Below are 21,772 nucleotides of genomic sequence, written 5' to 3'. Positions count from 1 at the left end.
CAATGATTAGAAGGGAAACTAATTTAACTCACTAACTAGACCAACTATGGCTTCTGCGGGAAGTATGAAGAGCTTATTCACAAATTCCCTATTCAAAGGCGCATGAATGGTAATAAATCATCCAATTAAAATATCTTAAATAGAGCCCTAGAACTTAATTTTCAACGCAAATAAGGAGATTATAGAAGAAAGAATTTCTGATATAAATTGGGCAGGTTGTGAGGATAGCTAATCTACCTAAGGACTTTGCATAAAGTTTTGGGGGAACTTCGAAACATGGAGAAGCAAGAAACAAATTGATATAACTCAGACGATGGTTAAAGCCAATTTTGGTGCCATTCCTTAAGGAGTGTAAAGAAATTTGACTAGAAAGGTTGTTGAAGAGTTATAATAGCAGAGTTCAATTTCAAAAACACTATAGAATGATAGTAAATATACTATTGACATTGAAAATTATTTTTCAGCAAAAGTAATTTTAGCTTAGCCACATTAACAAGACTACAATTAATTTTTTTCACTATGTAACATTTGGATCCATACAGCATAATTAGCTGATAAAACATGTGTGAAAATTTACCATCAAGTCTCCTAACCACATAATATTCCCAAAGCATTTTTCAAATTTACCCTTCAATCAAAAAATTGTATCCTCATCAATTATTATACACCAAGGTTACAAAAAAGCTTATCATACCTTGCGTAACTTTATCTTTTAATAGTAATGCTTGATAATTATGTGCATCACACCCACTAAAATCGTATAGCATATGCTAAAACTTTATTCTACTAATTCTAAACAAGGGAAACCCAACATATGGCTTCACCCATAAAAATACAGCTCAAGTCACCTGAGAAGTACAATAGGATATAAATTAATTTTCATGAAATGATACATTCAGTATGCTCATTTGCTCCTAAATTTACAGACAAGTAAATCTCCCATTACGGCAACAAAATGGGAAAAAAGGATATAGATGAGAAAAATTAGGAGAAATTAGCACTTCTAGTAGCATGAAACAGTCGCTTTTTTACTAGGTAGAAACACATGCACCACAGATTCAATCATTTGAGTTCCAATAAATTTTGCATGACAATAGAAATAGACTATTTGCCCTGAGTCAAATATACTAATATTCAAAAACAAAAAAAAAAATACTACAAACAATTCAAAAATATAGTTATTCAAAAATATAGTTTTAAAAAGTCTTGTTAAAGGCACTAGCTAATGCCAAAATGAACATAATAACAGTAACAACAATCGCGATAAAATAATTTCCTCATGACACAAGACAAAGCAACCTTTTTCCTTACAAAAACAATTAATTTGACCAAAGCCTGCACTTTAAACTTTTGTCGATAAATTAATTAAATAACTCTAACTGCTTGACCCAATTCAATAGAAAAAACGTGATACTAATTTCTATCATAATCATTACTGAAAATTATTTAATATTAAAAATGAGATTCCAATTCCATGCAATTCATTAATATCAATGGATAATCATAAAAAAGTGGTCTTTGAGCAACCTTAAAGTTCCAATTCAATTAACAGGCAACCCAATATTGTATAAAAAAAGCAGCAACTTAATTCGAAGTTCTAAAGATTAAAATAGTGGTACAAAAGGCAAACGAATCCAAAAAATATTTAGGAAGCAGATCCTACCAGCGTATATATCCTCACTAATGTTGATTACACGTGAAGCCTTGCTGATACCTCCTCTTGTAATGTGAAATATTCTATCAAAAACATCAGGATGGCCATAGTGCATACGAACCCTATTGGAAAGCACAAAGAAAAAACAACAAAACATTTAGAGAGAGTTAAAGGAACCCATAAAACAATATAGTATAAATGTACGTACTTAAGTGGATTAGCAAGAACTCGCTGACCCAAAGTCACAAAACTGGTCTCTTGATTGGACATGAACGAGGCTAAAGAAGAAACACTAAAATTCAAAAGAGATATTAGAAATGAAAGAAAAAAAAAGTTAATTCAAACGGGAACAAGCAACAGCTTAGCTATGAGGATACTTGCCTACCTTCCAGTGAAAACATGCTCCCTAACACCTAAAATTGTTGGTTGACGAAGGCCATGATTGCAATGAAACTCCTCAAGAAGATTTCTCATCTTCAAAGCCTCTTCAAAATAATTATCCTTGAAATGTGAAAAAAATAGTCAACATGTAGAAGCTTCAGTATATGCTTTCAAGTCATGCCAAAAGTATATGCCTAATAATTTACTGGCGCCAACTGTTGTAGTTTGACAAATATTGGAAGCCCGTAAAATCAATGAACTGATTTATCGTAGGAATATATTTATTTGAGTTGCAAAATATAGAAGGACCCCTCATAGTCAATAGCTAAGAAAATACTTGAAACCCACATGAGTGTGGTGAAGTAGATTAGCTATTTCATGGAAAATCACCTACCTATAAGCCACGTAAAATATTTTGTGGTTCTGAAGCAACATCGAGATATGTGAGATCAAATTACTTTTATGCTTCAACATTTTAATGATGGCATAAGTCCTATGTCCATTGGCAGCAATAAAAATCCCATCTTATATGCTCAACAAAGCACAGATGCATAAGACCTCTTTAACCAGGAGATATAATTTAAAGTGTACAACCTATTAAAAACCTTTTATATTTATTTTGTCTTCCAATTTTTAATTTATATTAGGTCAACTACAATGTATGTATTCATTCTTGGTGATGCCAAGCTTACAATACATATAAAATCACTAGTATAATGTTTCAAATAAACAGACATTCGATAAGCTTCTCACAACTCGGCTAGAAAAAAAGCTCCTTCACATTTGTTTGATTAATTAATTGAACAAGTTTAAACACTTTTATAAAGACACAATTTTTAAATAAACAAGCTTAAACAACTCCCTCTCCGATTCGTATAAAAACAATATCATTTAAAATTTGCAAACAAACTTGTTAAGAAGCTCGTCGAACAGTTTCATTTAAAGTCATGAACAAGCTCACGAATAAGCTCGATATAATGCTTGTGGATATAATCGGTTAAAGCTTAATTTAAAACTTATAAATAAACTCAATTAAAGCCCTATTTAAAATTTATTTTTTACAATCAAATAAAATTTTTAATACATAATGCATGAAACAAAATAAAAAGCTTGTTTGTTTAGTGATCCATTTATTTTTGGCGTTCGTATGCTTATTGTACTCACTTGGTAACTCATTAATTTAACCGTTTATTTTTGTAAATTTAACAAGCAACTCCCTTGTTTGATTAGAAAACAAGTCACTGCAGTATATTACCTATTAATTTGCTCAATATGATCATTTGGTTAAAATATAAACAACTCGATAGCACTAATGTTAATTTGCTCCATAAAACTTGTTTAATTAGAAATCGAGTAACTTGATAATACTACCTGTTAATATGTTCAATAATGATCCAATAGTCATTATATTAAACAAATATGAATCGAGCTCATACAATCAGAATGACAAATGAACCAAACCAGAACATAAACACAAAAGCTTGACTTGAGCTCAAGCTAGGTTAGAATTTGAATTTTATAAATAAGCTTAAGCTTGAACACAATCATACACAATTTGGTTCAATTCATTTGTAGCCCTACATTTGTACAATAATTTATCTTTTGCGCACTTAGATTTAATTTGGACAAGAAATTTGATCTTATAGAAATTAGCTAGCACAAGATTACCGATTGTATCGACTTCTTTTAATAGTCAAATAAATTAATTGAAACATCCTTGAGGTGCATTATAATGCATTTTGTTGGCAGATTTAGAAAATTATTTAATGATGCAATGGTTTAATTTCATTTAAAGGTTAGCATTTTCCTCGAAAAATCAAGCGACTCATTCGAATTCAAACTGCTCAACATGCAACGTCCCGTTTCTGTTACCAGGAGAAAGGAATCGAAGAGCCAAAGAGTGAGCGAGGAAACAAACAGTTGAGCAGGGGGAGAGGAAACGAGGGGAGGTCGGGAAGCCGGATAGGTAAATTCACCTATTAAAGGTTGCCGTCGATTTACCTGTAGAGTCCACATTAAAATAAGTGACACATGCATGTTCCTTCAGTTAGTAAAATAATCCGAGACACAATAAATTATATATATTCTAAAATCCGTGATAGCCTAACGCTAAAATCAAAATCAAAGTCTCATGTACAAAGCAAACATGATTATTTATCATAAAATACTTTAATATAAGACCTCAGCAAAAGATGAATCCCTGTCAACGCATCTAGATAGAATGCAACAAAAATGCAACTCTACTAACCAAATATATTGAAAATATCAATTTTATGATTTTTTAGATTGATTAATTACTGAGTTCGATACTTTAAATGTACAAATTCTGGAAAATTACAATTTACTTTCCCTAAATAAAGCCATAGTCATCACTGAAATAATAGAAGTAAGAAAAGATATTATGACTTTTAATAACCCCAAGAAGATCTTGACTTAAACCAATATTGGAAATCAACTTTAGAATAAGACATCCAAATCCATAACACATTAAAAATCTAAAAAGAAATATCAAATTAGAAAAATTCAAAAAGAGGAATCAACCAAGACAAATCTCAAGTCCCCTCTCCTTCCCACTCCAATCAAATTCACAACAAATCAAAGAAAGCTAACAATTCATTACAAAAGCTTGCTCAAAATAGGTTAACCCATTCTTTAAGAATCTAACACTCGACTCTGTTTGTAATATCAAGCTAAAATTGCAACTTACTATAAATAAATAAACTTGAGACAAATTCTACCGCTATTTTCTCATCTAATCTTGCCATATTCATGACTAATGGTAGAGGAGGCGCAGGGTATTGAGGAAGGCCGATTAAACTGACTGGCAGAGGAGCCTGCCGAACCAACATGAGGAAGGTTCGCTTGACTGACCTGCCTTCTTAGGGGCGGGATTTGTCGCGCCCACACCCCTCCTCATTTCCTAATTCCTATCTAATGGGAGTCAGAATTTGTCGCACGCTGGTTCTTTTTTTCCTTTTCTATTTCTCACTTTCTTGGGGTCTATTTATATGCATGTTTGCTGAGTTTAGGGTAGGTTATTTTGTGTCTTTCTTTTAGATTTATGTGTAGTCTTCTTTCCCCTTTGCAAGAGCTATATCCAATGACAGGTAGTGCTCTGACTGCATCATGCTCCAAGGTTGCGCTGTATCCTCTCTGATTTCCTCCCTACCCTCTCCCTTACTTCCCTCAGTCGTCGGCTTGCACCTGTATCTCTCTATTGTCCTCACATGTGCTGTCCAACCCTCCAACTACCCAACCTGCACCCTGTCACCTCCTTACCACCTACCCTGAAGTGTCGCAACTCTCATACCACCTTCTCCAGCTACTGTCGACACCTCCCCTTGCCTTTACAATTGTTACCAACCCTTTTTCTTTGATCCGTACCACCAACGACCATACCACCCCATTCTAAGCACCATACCACCTTCTCCAGCCACTATCGACACCTCTCCTTGCCTTTACAATTGCTACCAACCCTTTTCTTTGATCCGGACCACCAACGACCATACCACCCATTCTAGGCACCTACTACTTCCGCCCCTTTTTGGTATCAGAGCTAGTTTGGGTTTTCCTTCAACCATGTTGAACAAATTTCGTTTAGTACTTTGAGTAAGCTGAGTAAGAATCCTGATTTGTTATTTTGTTCAACTTATTCATGTCATTAAGCTTTTATTCATTGTATTAAGATTATACTTTCTTTAAATAAGGCGCTGCTACTTAGCATGATCAGCCAGTAAACCTAAGTGCCACGACGAGATCTCTGAGAGTAGTAGGAGCACTATGAAATTGTAGGGTTGAAAAGGAACTCCTAAGCGTGTTCAGGAAGTTATTTCTTGAATTTATAATTTTAATTATATAAGTTTTAGTATGTGATTTGAAAGGTTAGATCATTTAACATATTAAGATTTTGAAAAGTGAACTCAGAGTACTTTATTCATCAACTTGGTTTAAAACTTTTATGAACGATTGGAAGCAATCTTCCGCTTCTACTGATTATAAACAAGCTCTTCTAGCTTCTGATTCTTTGGAACCTCCTGCTCTTGGTTTTGTTAACCCTGCTGATTCACGACAAGGTGTAACATCTGCTTTAAGCGCTGTTATTAAGCAGAATAATACCTTGATTCGAATTGTTCTTAAACTTTCAGATAGACTCTTAAGTTTGGAAAATCGGTTGAAGGAGATTCAACAGAAGGATTATTCAAAAAGTAATAAAACTGTTGAAGATTCTCTAACTGATTTACAAAAACAACTTCAATCCTTATCTTTAGGAGAGCCTTCTCAACCACATAAAACTTCCCGTCCATGAGGCAAGCTTTTTGTTTACCAAAATCCAAAGACTATATTTCTCCAAGAAAAACAAAAGCGTGTTTAGAACATGGCCTCATCTTCTCGAACTTCTACTTCTCTTCTCTCTAACCCCTCTGTTAGGAATAATAACTTAGCTTCTACCTCTACCTCGACCTCTAACATAGAAAACCAGATTTGCGTTATCGTATGAGATCGCGTATAGCATACGATTACAACGTAGGATGCCTAGAAGGCGTTCTTATCAACGTACTTTGGAAAGCCAACTCGATCCAGAGCAACAATTGCATATTTCCCAGAGAAAGCGTGCTAATCTTGTTCTCGCAGAGACCTTGTATGAAGATGGCTGGTCATCTACCATGCATCGAATATATCAGCAATACTCTGAGAAACGTATCCTCGCTTTAGAGGGTACACAAGTTAATCTACCATTTATTCGACAGCAGTGCTACCAATGTCTTGTTCAAGAAGGTATGCAACATATACATATTGGATTAATTATGGTCCGTATACATACTTTGCATAGGCGAGATGCTGGTACAACGACTCTTATTGTTCTACGAGATACAAGATGACGTCCTGACGTCTCTATTATTGGAACAATGGAGGTAGATCTGTCTCATGGAACACAGCTTGTGTATATCACTCCGGATATGCTACTCTCTGTCCATGATTTTCTTAATCATATCGAGCTAGTTGTGTTGATTCATGGATATCAGGACTGGCAGGGAGGTGAATCAAACCTCCTAATTACAAGAGCACTCATAGTAAGACTAACTAATACGAGTCATGCCGGTTTCCGATATAATGTTAATGTTATTGCAAACTATTTAGCCACCCACGGAATTAATGCTATTCCGGGATAAAAACATTCGATTCAGCAATTACAAGGGCTAGATTGGAATCTTAAACCTTCAGATTCTATTGGAGTACAAATTCCTCAGCAATTGCATACGCATCAACGAATAGACGGAACCGTACCTCTATCCTTATTTGACTACGCCACTATTGCGCCACCGCCAATTCCTCATCATTCTTCTAATGATGTGGAGGGCTCAAAAGAAGAAACTGTTTTTATGGCTTTTGAAGATGGCCCTATCTGGGATCATGAAGTTGATAATGAAGATGGTACTATTTGGGACCAATCATCGGAAATTGATGAAAGCGAGCATGAAAATGATGATTCATCTTTTTCCTTATTCCTTTATATGAACTCTGTTAATAACGAAATGAATTCGTTCGTGGAAGGTGGTGGGAATGACTCTTCTTTTCATTCTTTTAATGACTATCTTACTTTTGATTACTACTCCAATTTGTCTCATGAAATTTCCTTCCCACTTGTAAATTATATTCCATCAAATTCTATTATATCTCCCGAACCTGAGCCTGAAACTCCACATAACCCTCTGACCTGTTATCCTACTATAGAAGATCAGCTCGCTGATCAGACCTGTTATCCTACTATAGAAGATCAGCTCGTTGATCTTGATCATCCAAGATTAAGAAAGATGGCATCAAAGGCAGACAGTCTTTATGCATCCATTTATTCATCATATTTACCTCCTAATGAGCCAGTTATGAGTCCCGTCATGTACCCACCTGCCACCACTGGTTCACAAGCTGATCCTTCTTCCTCTTCAATTCTTTTTCAAATTTGAGGGCTCGATCTTCTGATTTTAAGAAGACTTATCAACATAATATGTGGACTCTGTCATCCGCACAGAGCACTCGAGGTGTCTTATTAATTCTCCCTGATGATTTCTCTCTTTATGATGATGTTATTTCAAGATGGGAATTTATTATGCTTAATCTGGTCAACGACAAGCAAATCGCTGATAATAAGGCGAATGTTTTATTTATTGAAAACTTGTTTGGAGAAGTTGAGAAAAAGACTTGGATACAATGGCGTATGGCCTATAAAGAGGAATACGAAGCATTAATCAATATTGCGGATGACCCGCAAAATGTGCTCTCTCAGATACGACGAATTATACTACTTGAGGATTCTTATCAACGATCCATTGAAGTACAAAATCGTGCATATCTAGATCTTGAAAGACTAATATGTTCGGAAATCAAAAACATGTTTGAATACATAAACGACAAAAAAGTCATGACGACAAAATTAGGACGAATGTACATCAATTCCGAACTCTCTGAAAAATTCTTTCGAAAGATGCCTTCGATCATAGGAAATGAAATTGAAGAGGCTTTCAAAAAGAAATTGATTAGGACGTTCTTTCTGTAGATCTTAATGAAGAATCTTCATATGCTATTTGCTCGATCTCCGAAGGATAAAGAGCAAATACCCTAATGCATATACGAAGCCCTCTGGAAAATGGACTTACAGATGAGTACGAGTTCATGATGAAAGAAGATCTCGGCTGGCGGTGTGCCATTAAACTTGCCGAAGATCAGGAAAAATGTTCTCATCAATGGGAACAAAACAAGCCGATAAAAGGACAGCGTGTTCGTTGTTCGTATTGCTTTATAATTACGAACGTTAACATGAGAATTCATTGCAATTTGTGCTAAGTTCTATTTGTCGATCACAGTTCAGAAGGAATTGTCTTTAATTCAATTTCAATCAAAAGACAATTTAATTCATGAACTTGTTAAGTATACTAAGCATTTACTTAAGGAGAATAGAGGAGAAACTCCAACAAGAGTTGGAGCAGAGCTTATCAAATGACATGCAGGAATTATCACTGCATGACAAAGGAAAAAAAGTTGCCTCCACTAATGATGAAGACGAAGATGAGCACTTTGTTGAAGAAAGTGGAGTTAAAGTGCTCAGTGAAGTGTTCAAAGAACAGATACGTGAAGCACTTAAGGAACAAGTGCAGAAACCCCCCAAGCGTGTGATTAACAGGTTATATAATATGATTATAACTTTTGAAATTTCAGGGGTTGAGAGATTTAAATTACAAGTTATCTTAGATACAGGTGCAACATCTTGTTGTGCCAGTATGAATGATCTTCCAAAAGATGCAATTAAGGAACTCAATTACCAGGTTTCTTTCAGTGGAGTTCATTCAACAACACAATCTGGTAAGAAGATAAAGGAAGGTAAAATGTTCATCTCTGAACATAATTTTTGAATTCCTCTAATTTATTGCATGGAGATGGAAGTGAAAGACGGTTATAGTGACTGAAGTACATGTTATGACATTGTAGTTGGGTCTGCTGCTAAGAAATTTAAATTTTGCGGCCTCAAACCTGACTTGGAGGAGAAGTTGAATCGAATGTTTGAAGGGCTCATGGTGGTTGGCAAATATGCATCTGCCCTTGATGAAACAGGTTTTGGAGTCAGGACCAAGCTCTTAGTTGTCGAACAATCAGGTGATTCCAGCGACGTCCCCAACCCTGAAACCCGTGAAATTGAGTCCATTGGTCGTACTAAGCGTCCTCAGTTTGAGAATAGAAAGAAAGGTGGTGTTCCTTACCTTAGAGCCCAAATATCTCAACTAATGGCTTCGTGCAGTACTAAACCCCCCTACACAAGTTTATTCAGTGGAAATTGTCTGGAAATTATAAATTCAAGTGATGAACTTTCGGAGTTGTATTTGTTTGCGATAGAATTGCTTGAAGATCAGACTCACAGGGATTTTTCATGAAAATAACAGAGGGCAAAAGGCATCCGTACCTATGATATTAGTACAATCACATGAAGATCTGAGAAAGTTGTTTTAAGTACAACTGCTTGGGACAATTATGTTTGTGTGTTGGTTTAAAAATGCTGTGGATATTTCATATGGTCGAAACATTTTCTATTGCTGTTACTATTCCATTTTTTATGTTATTTGTGCATAAATAATGTTATTTATGTTATTAGTGTTGGTTAGGACATGGTTGTACTTAATCTACTAATGCTTTGTGTCAGTTAGTACAACATACATCTTGATGGATTCAGACAACGAGAGTCACAGAAAGAGGGCTGCAACTGTATGTTTGATTTACGAATATTACAACCAGTACATAGATCGCTCTCCATGCTTGACATCCGCATATGTTGGAGACATATGGGTTAGGCAGCTGCTTGCTGAACACCCAACAAGATTCAGTAACATGTTCCACGTGAGATAGGAGGTATTCAATAATTTTTTGACAGAACTAAACAAATTTCATGGACTGCAAGAGTCATCAAGGACGACTTCATGAAAGGTATTGGCGATAACAATCTACATATTATCCCAAATGCGTCAAGGTGAGGTGCGATGGAAAGATTTTAGCACTCCGAAAATATCAGTGGATACTTCTCAGTAGGTTTGGAGGCACTTCTGGGCTTATCTTCACAAGTCATTAAACCTACTGATCCTTTATTCGAACGGATTCCTATAGAAATTGCACACGATGCATGGTATATATCGTTCTTAAGGTAACATTTCAAAGAAATTGCATTCAATACTAAAAGTTGTCTTTCTTTTAAAACTCGTTCACCTTTGAGTAAGATTGCATTAGAGCAATAACTGGAACACACGTTGATGCAGGAGTTTCAAACAATAAAAAAATTGCATTCTTCGAAAGTTGCGGGGCCCCCATGCAAAATGTCATGGTTGTTTGCTACTTTAACATGTGTTACTTTTGCCATGCCTGGTTGGGAGGGTGAGCATGCGACATAAGAATTTTCAAAGCTGCAACGCAAAATACCAACTACAACTTCCCACACCCCACTGAAGGTAGCCTCAAGCCCAAAATACTCTTGGGTTTCACTTTAACTTTCATACTAAATATTCAGTACATTTCAAGTTAATATTACTTGGTTGATATTAAATATCTGTTATAGTGAGGGTATCTCAAATGCTATCCTAATACAAGATATCACATACCTAATTTCGAGAGTACTAGCAATTTAACATGAAGCAAAAAAAAACTGTTTAACAAAAGACATTCCTCCTTACGTGGTATCATCGAGAGGACTTTCAAAATTTGGAATAAAAAATGGGTTATAATTCACGATATGTAATCTTACCCGTTCCCCAAAAAAGTGCAGATTGTGATTACAACGATGACTAAAACAATTATATTCGTCGGCTTCCTTCTCGCAACGACATTGACTTTTGTAAGGCTAACGAGGATCAAGAGCATGTACTGCTCGTTGCATTTGAGCACCACCTTGGACATTTCCTATCACAAGTTGAGAATGATCCTTTCACTATTCGTACCAAAGAGGAGAGATGAGCAAGCGAAATGACGAAGTTAAGAGAACAAATTACGGATACGTTAGTAGGAGACTAATAGGTGTATTTGTAATTTATTCAGTATTATGTATTGAACATTCAGTAGTATATTTCTTTTAATTAAAGTTATTATGCTTTACATTTTACGTGTGTATGGTTTGAACTTTTTACACTATTTCTACAGGTTATATTTTTCCCACTAGCATTTAACGATTTATTTTAGATGGGTTTGAGATGTCAGTGAAAAGATGTTTGACCTTTATAGGTTCTTTTGGATGGCCTGTTGGGCGTTTTTGGTTCTGCAGTCTCTCAACAGGATTCCATAAAGGTTGTAGGAACAAGGATTCATAGGCGATGACCCTATAAAACACTAGAGTAAGAATCAGGTACTATGTAAAATTTAAATCATTAATTCTAATCTTACAATACAGGATAAACCTCTCAAACATGTCACGCCCATGATGCATGAACATTTTAAGAGATATGTGGAAAGCCTTTTAACCCTAAAGGTTATAAGGCCCAGTAAGAGTCGCCACAGAACAATGACGATGATCGTAAATTCTGGTACCTCAATTGATCCAATGACAGGGAAGGAGATCAAGGGAAAATAACGCATGATATTTAATTACAAATCACTTAATAACAATACTTATAAAGACCAATATACGCTACCAGGCAAAAACACCTTGCTGAAGAAAATAGGGAATAGCAAAATCTACTTGAAATTTGATCTTAAGAGTGGATTCCATCAGGTAGCTATGCACCCAGACTCGATCGAGTGGACAACGTTCGTAGTACCAACTGACCTATACGAATGACTTGTAATGTCATTCGGTTTGAAGAATGCACAAGCAATATTTCAACAAAAGATGGACAACTGTTTCGAAAGGTACTCTAAATTTATGGTTGTGTATATTGATGACGTGCTTATTTTCAGCAAAAACGAATACGAACACAAGGAGCATTTGGAACAATTTTTTAACATTGTAGAGAGGAAGGGCTGGTACTCTCCACAATAAAAATGAAAATTTGGTTCCCCAAATTGAATTCCTTAGAGCTGTAATCAGGAATTCAAAAATAAAATTACAACCCCACATTATTAAGAAAATTGCAGACTTCCCAGAGGAAAAGCTAAAGGAAAAGCAAGGGCTTCGTTCTTGGCTAGGTATATTAAACTATGCAAGATCTTATATACCTAATCTTGGAGTTTTATTAAGTCCTCTTTACCAAAAAACATCTCCCCACGGAGATAAAAGGATGAAGCCTCATGACTGGGAGACTGTTAGAAAAATCAAGGAGCTGGTAAAAAATTTACCTGATCTAGAGATTCCTCCAGAAAAGGCATATCATTTTAGAAATTGATGGATGTATAGAGGAATGGGGTGACGTTTGCAAATGGAAAACAAATAAGGCCAACCCAAAAAACTCTGAAAAAGTCTACGCATATGCAAGTGGAAAGTTCACAAGAACTAAATCAACAATTGACGCGGAGATTTTCGCTTGTATGAAGACAAAGAACTCACTGAAAATCCATTACTTGGATAAAAGTGAGATCACTCTGAGGCAGCAATATTTCAACGAAAGATGGGCAACTGTTTCGAAAGGTACTCTAAATTTATGGTCGTGTATATTGATGACGTGCTTATTTTCAACAAAAACGAATACGAACACAAGGAGCATTTGGAACAATTTTTTAACATTGTAGAGAGGAAGGGCTGGTACTCTCCACAATAAAAATGAAAATTTGGTTCCCCAAATTGAATTCCTTAGAGCTGTAATCAGGAATTCAAAAATAAAATTACAACCCCACATTATTAAGAAAATTGCAGACTTCCCAGAGGAAAAGCTAAAGGAAAAGCAAGGGCTTCGTTCTTGGCTAGGTATATTAAACTATGCAAGATCTTATATACCTAATCTTGGAGTTTTATTAAGTCCTCTTTACCAAAAAACATCTCCCCACGGAGATAAAAGGATGAAGCCTCACGATTGGGAGACTGTTAGAAAAATCAAGGAGCTGGTAAAAAATTTACCCGATCTAGAGATTCCTCCAGAAAAGGCATATCATTTTAGAAATTGATGGATGTATAGAGGAATGGGGTGACGTTTGCAAATGGAAAACGAATAAGGCCGACCCAAAAAACTCTGAAAAAGTCTGCGCATATGCAAGTGGAAAGTTCACAAGAATTAAATCAACAATTGATGCGGAGATTTTCGCTTGTATGAAGACGAAGAACTCCCACAAAAGATCCATTACTTGGATAAAAGTGAGATCACTCTGAGGACGGACTGCCAGGCGATTATCGTATTTTACAATAAAATGGTTCAAAATAAACCGTCTAGAGTCCGATGGCTGGCGTTCACTGACTTCATCAGTAGACTGGGAATCACCGTCAATTTTGAACACATTGACGGAAAGATTAACACACTCGCAGATTCACTTTCCAGATTAACGTTTCTTTTATGTGCAGGAAAAGAAACTTAAGTTAATTTCATTTTTGCAGGAGCAAAAGAATGGACTCACGAGGAAACGGAAAAAACGCTAAAGGAAAGGAGCTGTATTCAGAGATTGAATCAGATTTTTTTCATATGCAGCAATGCCGGCAAGAAACGCTTTCTGGCCACGAGATCAGACTTCTTGTCAATGCGACCCAAGGAAGCATGTGACTTACACTGGGAGCTGTTATGGGAAAAGTTCAACCATCCCATTAACTTGGACACATGCGACAAGCTCAGAGGCACGGCAAGTAGAATGAAGAAAGACCAGGTCCTAAAGGTCCTAGATGAATTAAGAATTTTATTAACAATTTACGAAAATAAATCCAGGTATTGTAGGAGTATGTCTACAAAAGACAATGCCTAGGCTGACATCTCACCAAGCGTACACCAGATGGAAAAACGACTCGGAAATGTAATTAACGACGTGGCTGACGTCATTCATAAAGGACTAGAGTATTTTGTGTAGGGAGCAATAGTGGGCCCTACCATGTGTTTGTGTGCTGGAAAGAATCTTTCTTTCCAGAAGTTGTTTTCTGTAAACGGTTTTAGCCCATGGTTTTGCTTTCCTATGGGCTGGTTTGTGGTTTTCGCCCACCGTTTTGCTTTGGCCGGTTTGTGGTTTTTCCTGGCCTATATATGTGAGTTATGCCGAAGTTGCAGAACACACGGAAATCATCCGAAGTTCTACTTCTTCACTAAGATTCTTCTGTAAGTGTTTCTTTATAATTAAATATTGTTATCTTCTTCTGTTTTTGTTGAACTCCCTCACACCTTGAACTAAGTCCCGCACTTCTTCTCGGTGCATCGGTTTATGAGGTTCTTTAGGATAACCTTTTTTGGTGATATGCACATGTGACACTGGAGGTTGATTTTATATTGTTAAAGGCAACCAAGAACTCATGTTTATACAAGGTCTACTGTCTTTTTGTAGTGGCAGATTCGTTGGTTGGTATGATGAGTTTTCTAAGACATCACGTATGCTAATAACTATAATTAATTACTTCTTTTAGCAATTTCACTTTTTGTTATGACTGATAGATTATCTTTTTAATCATTCAGGAAAGATGAACTCCAGGATCATAGAGACCTCCGGATGAGTGCTCTATCACTGCGGACTACAGCATTCCCTACTAACGTCATGCCGTGAATATAGCTACGAGAGAATATTTTACAGGAGCCCGCGGTGGGCAAAGGTGTCCGAAGAAGTGAGGCTTCTTCCGGTGGGCAGACAGACCGACAGATTCTACTGCCGATAGTGATTGGGCATGTGTGGCATCCCCGGAGGACGACTTAGCTCGAGACAAAAGTCAGCTAGAATTTAAAATTAATATCATCATTTTTTCACAGTAATGTAAGGCGTGAATCTTATTTTTTCAACTTTTTTGAATTAATTTTTTTTGTTTTTCAAGCATCAACTATATTGCTACGATAGTTCTATTTTAAATTGCACAGAAGCAGAAAAGTCATTTATCTAGAAACAACTACAACACAGATATTTTCAATTTGTATAAAAGAAACAGTCGGACAACTTCCCCGCAACAGCTTCCCTGAAGCAGTTTCCTAGGGCAGCTAAGCTGCAGCTGCCCCAAACAGACCCTTAATCATTAATAATCAAGCAATCCGTAGGCAATAGCTTTCAAACTAAAACACTCCAAAAATCTATGGAGAACAACTTTTTATTTATCCTATGAAGTTAATTTGGAATTTCAGAAACAAAGTCTAGTTTCCAAATTTTTTTCTTTCCTAAATAAATAATTTCAATTCTACATGCAAAATTCTTATCCTCCTTTTTACACAAAACAAGGAAAGAAAATTTATTCGTAAAATTTCACACTTTTACACACCTCTCTTCGCATCCTATTCTTCGAGATCTCTTAGCATTCCATCATAAACTAGTGGATAAAATGTCAAAGCAGCACAACTAAAACTAGGCATGAGATAAAATGTCAAAGCAGCACAACTAAAACTAGGCATTTGCTAGTCTAACTTGCTTTCTTACCATGCAGCAAAATGTGCAATGTTATAGAAAATCCTACATGTCTACTCAGCAATAATCCTTTGGGATATGTACTTTTCATTGACAGGAAGTAGTTGACGTTAACATTGCACCAACAATCCACTCGTACATTTATCGGTAGAGTATGTGTGTGTATCTTTTGAGAAATATTTATTCACATTTTTCTGTAGAGATGAGATAATACAATAAGAAAAAGGTGAAGATATTACATATTCAAAGACTAGAAAGGTGCAGCTGCAGACACATATCAACAGATAAAAGTTTCAAAAAGGTACAGATCTGAAACTGTAAACTAACCTGATTCATGTCTATGGTTTGTATTGCACTACCACGGGTAAATATAATTGCATGGTTTTGATTTTCTGGTTTACCCTCACCGAGCTTCGGATCTCCGGGTAATTTCACTGAATATACTTCCTGAACAGCAGCATTCCATAGCAAACTAAATCAGGAATAATGAGGATAAATGAATCCACAAGTAACTTATGATTTTTGCAACAGAACCACACATTTTGATAACTGCTCGCAATGCAACCAAAACCAAGAAAGGAACAACATCATAAAATATCAAAAGAATAGGTATCCAATCAATCTGCATAGAATTGCCGCAACATAACTTGGGAGATCAAAAATTTAATTTGTAATGAGTAACAATGTAGTAATATAATATAGTAATGCTTGAGAACAGAATTACCAAAGTCCATCCTAACATTATACAAATGATCAAAACTCAGGTGAATAAAAATGCCCAAAATAAAAGATAAATGGTGCAAATAAACTGAGAATTACATATGAGGGACTAATGTAACACGGTGTATCTAATTATAAAATGGAAGTCCTATTCTGTGAAAATTCTAAAACATGGCATAGTATAAATTATTTAGTCATTAACTGAAATAAGCCCAAAATAAAAATGAATAAATGTTCAAAAGATAGGCTTGGAGTTAGCAAAACAAAATCTTGATTATATAATATAAATTTTCAATTATTGTGATTTAAGTAATTCGAAACAGATACAGAGAGTGACCCCGAGTGAAATATGTTTATGAATCTTGGATCCATTACAAAGAAATAATGTAAACCAAAAGCAAGCTGATTGTCGTTTTGAAAAAAGAGATGCATAGAATAGTTTAACACTTCATCAGACACTAAATAAGAATGGATGGAAAATAATGATCCAATAAACCAAATCCAAATAGTTGAAATAATGAAAACAATGGTGTGTTATTCCTAACTGATTAAAAGAGTCAATCAGAATGGAATACGTCAAAAATAATTTGTTAAAAATTCAGATTTGCTACAACAAAGAAAAAAATTTAATGCTTATAGAAGAACTACAATAATCTACCAAGCATGATAATTAGGCCATTCAATCCTTAGAGCAAAATGCCCCAATAAAAGCCAAAAGAGCCAAAAAAACACTCTTGATTCAATTTGGAATTAAGTTCAAGCGTACAAGCCTTCAAATATTGAGATAAATGCTAATATATATATATATATATATATATATATATATATTTATATGACACACACACGAGGCCATCTCCTTCTTCGTTTGCTAGGGTTTTGCCTCATGGCAAACCCTAGCCTGTGCCACGGTAATCTCACGCTCGAAGGAGTTCGCTCCTCCGTTTCGTCTTCCGTCATCTTCGGATGTTTCGTCGAGCTGCACACACCAATCTAATCCATCTTCCCTTCGGCTATTTCGTCGAGTTGTGTTTTCTACTCGCATCTTGCAGACGCCCGAAGACCACAAACTGTTTGCACGTCGTCTCCTAAACGACAACGGGACTCTTTGCTTGCATTCGCCTACTCGACAGACGTTCGCATCTTCGGCTATTTCGTCGAGTTGCGTTTTCTGCTCGCATCTTGCAGACGCCCGAAGACCACGAACTGTTTGCACGTCGTCTCCTAAACGACAACGCGCCACTTTGCTTGCATTCGCCTACTCGACAGACGTTCGCACGTCTCGCAGAAAGACACGGCTGTTCCAGCCCGACAGACGATTTCAACGATTTCTTCTCGCATCCTATTCGCATCTTTGCGGCCCCCCAGACTATTTATGTCCTGACCGTGACCATCTTGTTAGAGAGATGGGCTCGATGCTCCGTTCCTATGCAAATGCTCTTGTCGGCGACTTGCCCTTTCCCGCTAGTTCCCCTCCCACAGGCTCCAGGTTCAGTGTCTGGTTTTGCTATCGGTAAGTCCTACAATGCTCCAGAATCTTTCCACGATGCTCTTAAAGGTGGAGGTGATCACATTTTTATTAAAAAACTTGAAAAAAAAATGGGAAGTCTGTACTTATTCTCACAGAGTCTGAAACCGGTACTCTTGCGTCCTCTTGGTGTTTTTCTCTAGTCGGGAAATTCCTTTATGGTCACCCAAAATTGGAGATCATTAGGAAGGAGTTTGATGCTATGAAACTATTGGGCAGTTGGTACATTGGTCTACTTGACGGTAGAAATATACTCATTCAGCTATCTCACGATGCTGATTACACTGGCATTTTCTTTCGAAAAGCTATCAAGATTAACAATCGTTTTATGAAATTCTGAAGTGGACTGTCGGTTTTGATCCAAAAGCGGAGTCTCCTATCATTCTTGTTTGAATAAAGTTTCCGGAGTTAAAATTACATTTGTTCAATATGGAAATCCTCTACTCTTTAGCAACTGCTTACGGTAAGCCTCTCAAGGTGGATAGTCTTACATTTGTTGTCACTAGACCCTCTGTGGTTTGTGTGTTAGTTGAGAGAGATATCACTCAACCAGCTCCGGATGAGATATGGATTGACACTATTCACAACGGGTATTGGCAAAAGATTGAAATGGAACCACATCCTCCTTTTTGCTCTCATTGTAGTATGTTTGGCACAGCTCTACTATTTGTTATCGTTTGCATCCTCATCTAAGGTCGAATATCACTAAAAAACAACCACCTATTATCCCAGTTAAGAAGATGCAACCCGATCCTCTTCCCAACACCGTAGTTTCTGAGAAAGAACAACATACTACAACTACAGATCCAGTTGTGCTCATACCACCCACTGTTATTGAAGAAAACTCACTTACATTTGATCCAATAATAGAGCATCTTATACAACATGTAGTTGCTTCTAATGTTCAACAATCTGCACATCTCCAACACACATTAGGTCAAGATCAGGTGAGTCAATCTTTGGAAGAGGAATCACAGGTCTATTTCAGGAGGAAGAAGAAGAATGGAGGCTGACTCCAGCTCGGGAACATATTGGATGATACATTGGTTACTACTGGCAAAAACAATCATCTTACCAACTTATTAGCTTGCTCCTTTCCTAGAACCATAGGCAGAGGCAAAACCAAATTGGGTTACTCTCTAGCCACCTGATACTATGTATTTTAGCATTTCTAGGGATTTTCTTTTTATCTCTAATGTAATTTTCAGTATTTTCTAGTTTTGGAACCCCTTCTGGTTTTGGTGTGGGCAAGGGGTCATGTTTGGGCCCCGATGGTTTCACTTCTGCTTTTTATATTCCTACTGGAGCATCATAAAGAAAGAAGCAGTGCTTGCGATTCAAAGATTTTTTCAGGGTAAAGACCCTGAAAAGTATTTTTCTGCCGCTCTGATTGTTGTTATCCCTAAATCTAACGATAAAACTCATTGGAAGGACTTTCGGCCCATCTCGCTCACTTCTGTGATATCTAAAATTATCAATAAACTGATTGTAGCTCATTTTCAACCACACCTTCCTTCTCTCATCTCCCCCCACCAATCAGCTTTTATTAAAGGACGTGATATTTCTGACAATTTTCTCTTACCTCATGAAATTTTGCAGGATCTTGATAAAAAATGCAGGAGTGGCAATCTTGTTATCAAATTAGATATCAAGAAGACATTTGATACTATTAATTGGGATTTCATCATCAACGTTTTGAAGGCTAGAGGTTTCACTACCAGTTTTTGCACCTTGATAAAAAGATGGTTGGCTAACAACTATTTTTTTCGTGCTGGTAAATGGTAATTCTTATGGATTTTTCACTGCTTCTCGTGGCATCAAATAGGGTACCCTCTCTCCCCTATTAGTTTCATTTTAGCTTTCGTTTATTTATCCAGGATGCTCAACCATTTCCAGCTGTTACACCCTCACACACAGTTTTCTCATAAGGCCAAGATGATGGTTTCACATCTTGCTTATGCTGATGATGCGATTATTTTTGCCAATGCCTCTAAGATTGTTCTAAAACAATTGATGGGGCTCTTAAAAGTATTTCCAGAATTGTTCTGGACTCCTCTTTAATTGTGACAAGTGTCAGATGTTTTTTGGCAAGCACTTTAAGCCCTAACTTATTCATTGGGGAAAATATCTTCCTCTCAAATTGTAAAATCAACGATTGGATGATGTTTCTCTTCCTCTCAAATATCTTGAGGGTAAATTTGATTAGGGGAAGAAGGAAACAAATACAGATGGATGATGTAATTGATAAAATCAAGAGTAAAATCAACGATTGGAGAAATGTTTTCCTTTCTACTGAGGGCATAATTTTTTGAATTTTTTTGCTTTCTAGTGTTATTCAGAGTATTCCACTATATGCTTTGCAGGTGTTTAACCAAAAAAAAAGTGCTATCAATATTAAGGAGAGGCTTTTTAACAAATTCGTTTGGGTGGGGAATGGTGCTAAGAAAATTTGGGGCTCTTGGCATATGTTTTGTAAGCCTAAGAAGGCTGGCGGGTTAGGCTTTAAAGCTTTGAAACATAGGGTGGAAATAAACCTTTGCAAACTTTGGTTCGAATTTAGATTGAGCTCATCTCTATGGGCTTCCTTTATGCATCAGAAATATTGTGCCCAAACTCATCCTTCCCAGGCTATGTGAAATGTTGGTGATTCCCGTATTTGGAAAGCAGTTGTAAATGCTAGAACCACTGCTAAGGATTTCATGTTTTGGGATATAAGAGGCGACAATATCTCTTTCTGGAATGATAATTGGGGGATGTCTCATCTCTCTGAATACTTTCACCCTCTACATTCTAATTCCTTATTAGTTTCTGATTTCTTTCATCAAGATGACTGAGATTTCTCCAAATTATGTTCTATTGTGGGGGAGCAAAATGCAAAACATATAATTACTATTCCTATCACCCCTTCACGAAAGGATCTCCCCGTGTGGAAAAGGAACAATTCTCAATCGGTTTGCAAACTTATATATGACACTTTACATTCGCACTGGGATTGGTTTTGGGGAAAATAGATTTGACACATATTCTTAACTCCCTCTATATCCTTTTTCCTTTGGCGACATCTCTCTTCTTTACTATCTATTGATGACATTCTTAAGTTGAAAGGCCTTAAAATGACCTCGAGATGTCCTATGTGTAAAGTTGCGGAGGAAGATACAAGGCACATATTTTTTGAATGTGCTTTCTTTTTAAATGTCTGGGATATACTGGGCATACATTTTGGTATTTCATGGTTGCATAAATGCATTTTAAGCAACTTTTTGTGGCAATGGAAGGATTTTGATGATAAAGGTGGGGGGTTTCCCCTTCCTTTATTGGTCCTTCGATTTATTTGAACCTCGAGAAACAACTTTAAATACAACTCTTCTCCTCCATTGCTTCTATGATTGTCTCTTATGTGATGACTTATTACACTAAGGTCCTAAGGGTTGGTCCTATTGATGTTTCTACTTTAAGGCCCCCCCGACTGATTAGGTGGGCTCCCCCTTCATTGGGTTATGTTAAAGTTAATAAAGTTAATGTGG

General features: G+C 36.4%; 1 protein-coding gene across 1 annotated transcript in view; it reads right to left on the bottom strand.

Moving 5' to 3' along the window:
• The window catches only part of LOC110027837 (callose synthase 9-like), a 217,076-nt gene that overhangs the window by 52,493 nt on the left and 142,811 nt on the right, over nt 1-21,772 (bottom strand). Inside the window, exons 21-24 of the mRNA XM_020729436.1 lie at nt 16,331-16,450; nt 2,040-2,155; nt 1,863-1,946; nt 1,664-1,776 (exon numbers count right to left, since the gene is read on the bottom strand). Of these exons, the coding sequence (XP_020585095.1) occupies nt 1,664-1,776; nt 1,863-1,946; nt 2,040-2,155; nt 16,331-16,450 (433 nt within the window). The remainder of the gene's footprint in view (nt 1-1,663; nt 1,777-1,862; nt 1,947-2,039; nt 2,156-16,330; nt 16,451-21,772) is intronic.

Source organism: Phalaenopsis equestris, unplaced genomic scaffold (genome assembly GCF_001263595.1).
Source record: "Phalaenopsis equestris unplaced genomic scaffold, ASM126359v1 Scaffold000452, whole genome shotgun sequence".
In the NCBI taxonomy this organism is placed as follows: domain Eukaryota; kingdom Viridiplantae; phylum Streptophyta; class Magnoliopsida; order Asparagales; family Orchidaceae; genus Phalaenopsis; species Phalaenopsis equestris.
Note: the sequence above shows the minus strand (reverse complement) of the source record. Positions and strands in the feature narration are given on the sequence as shown.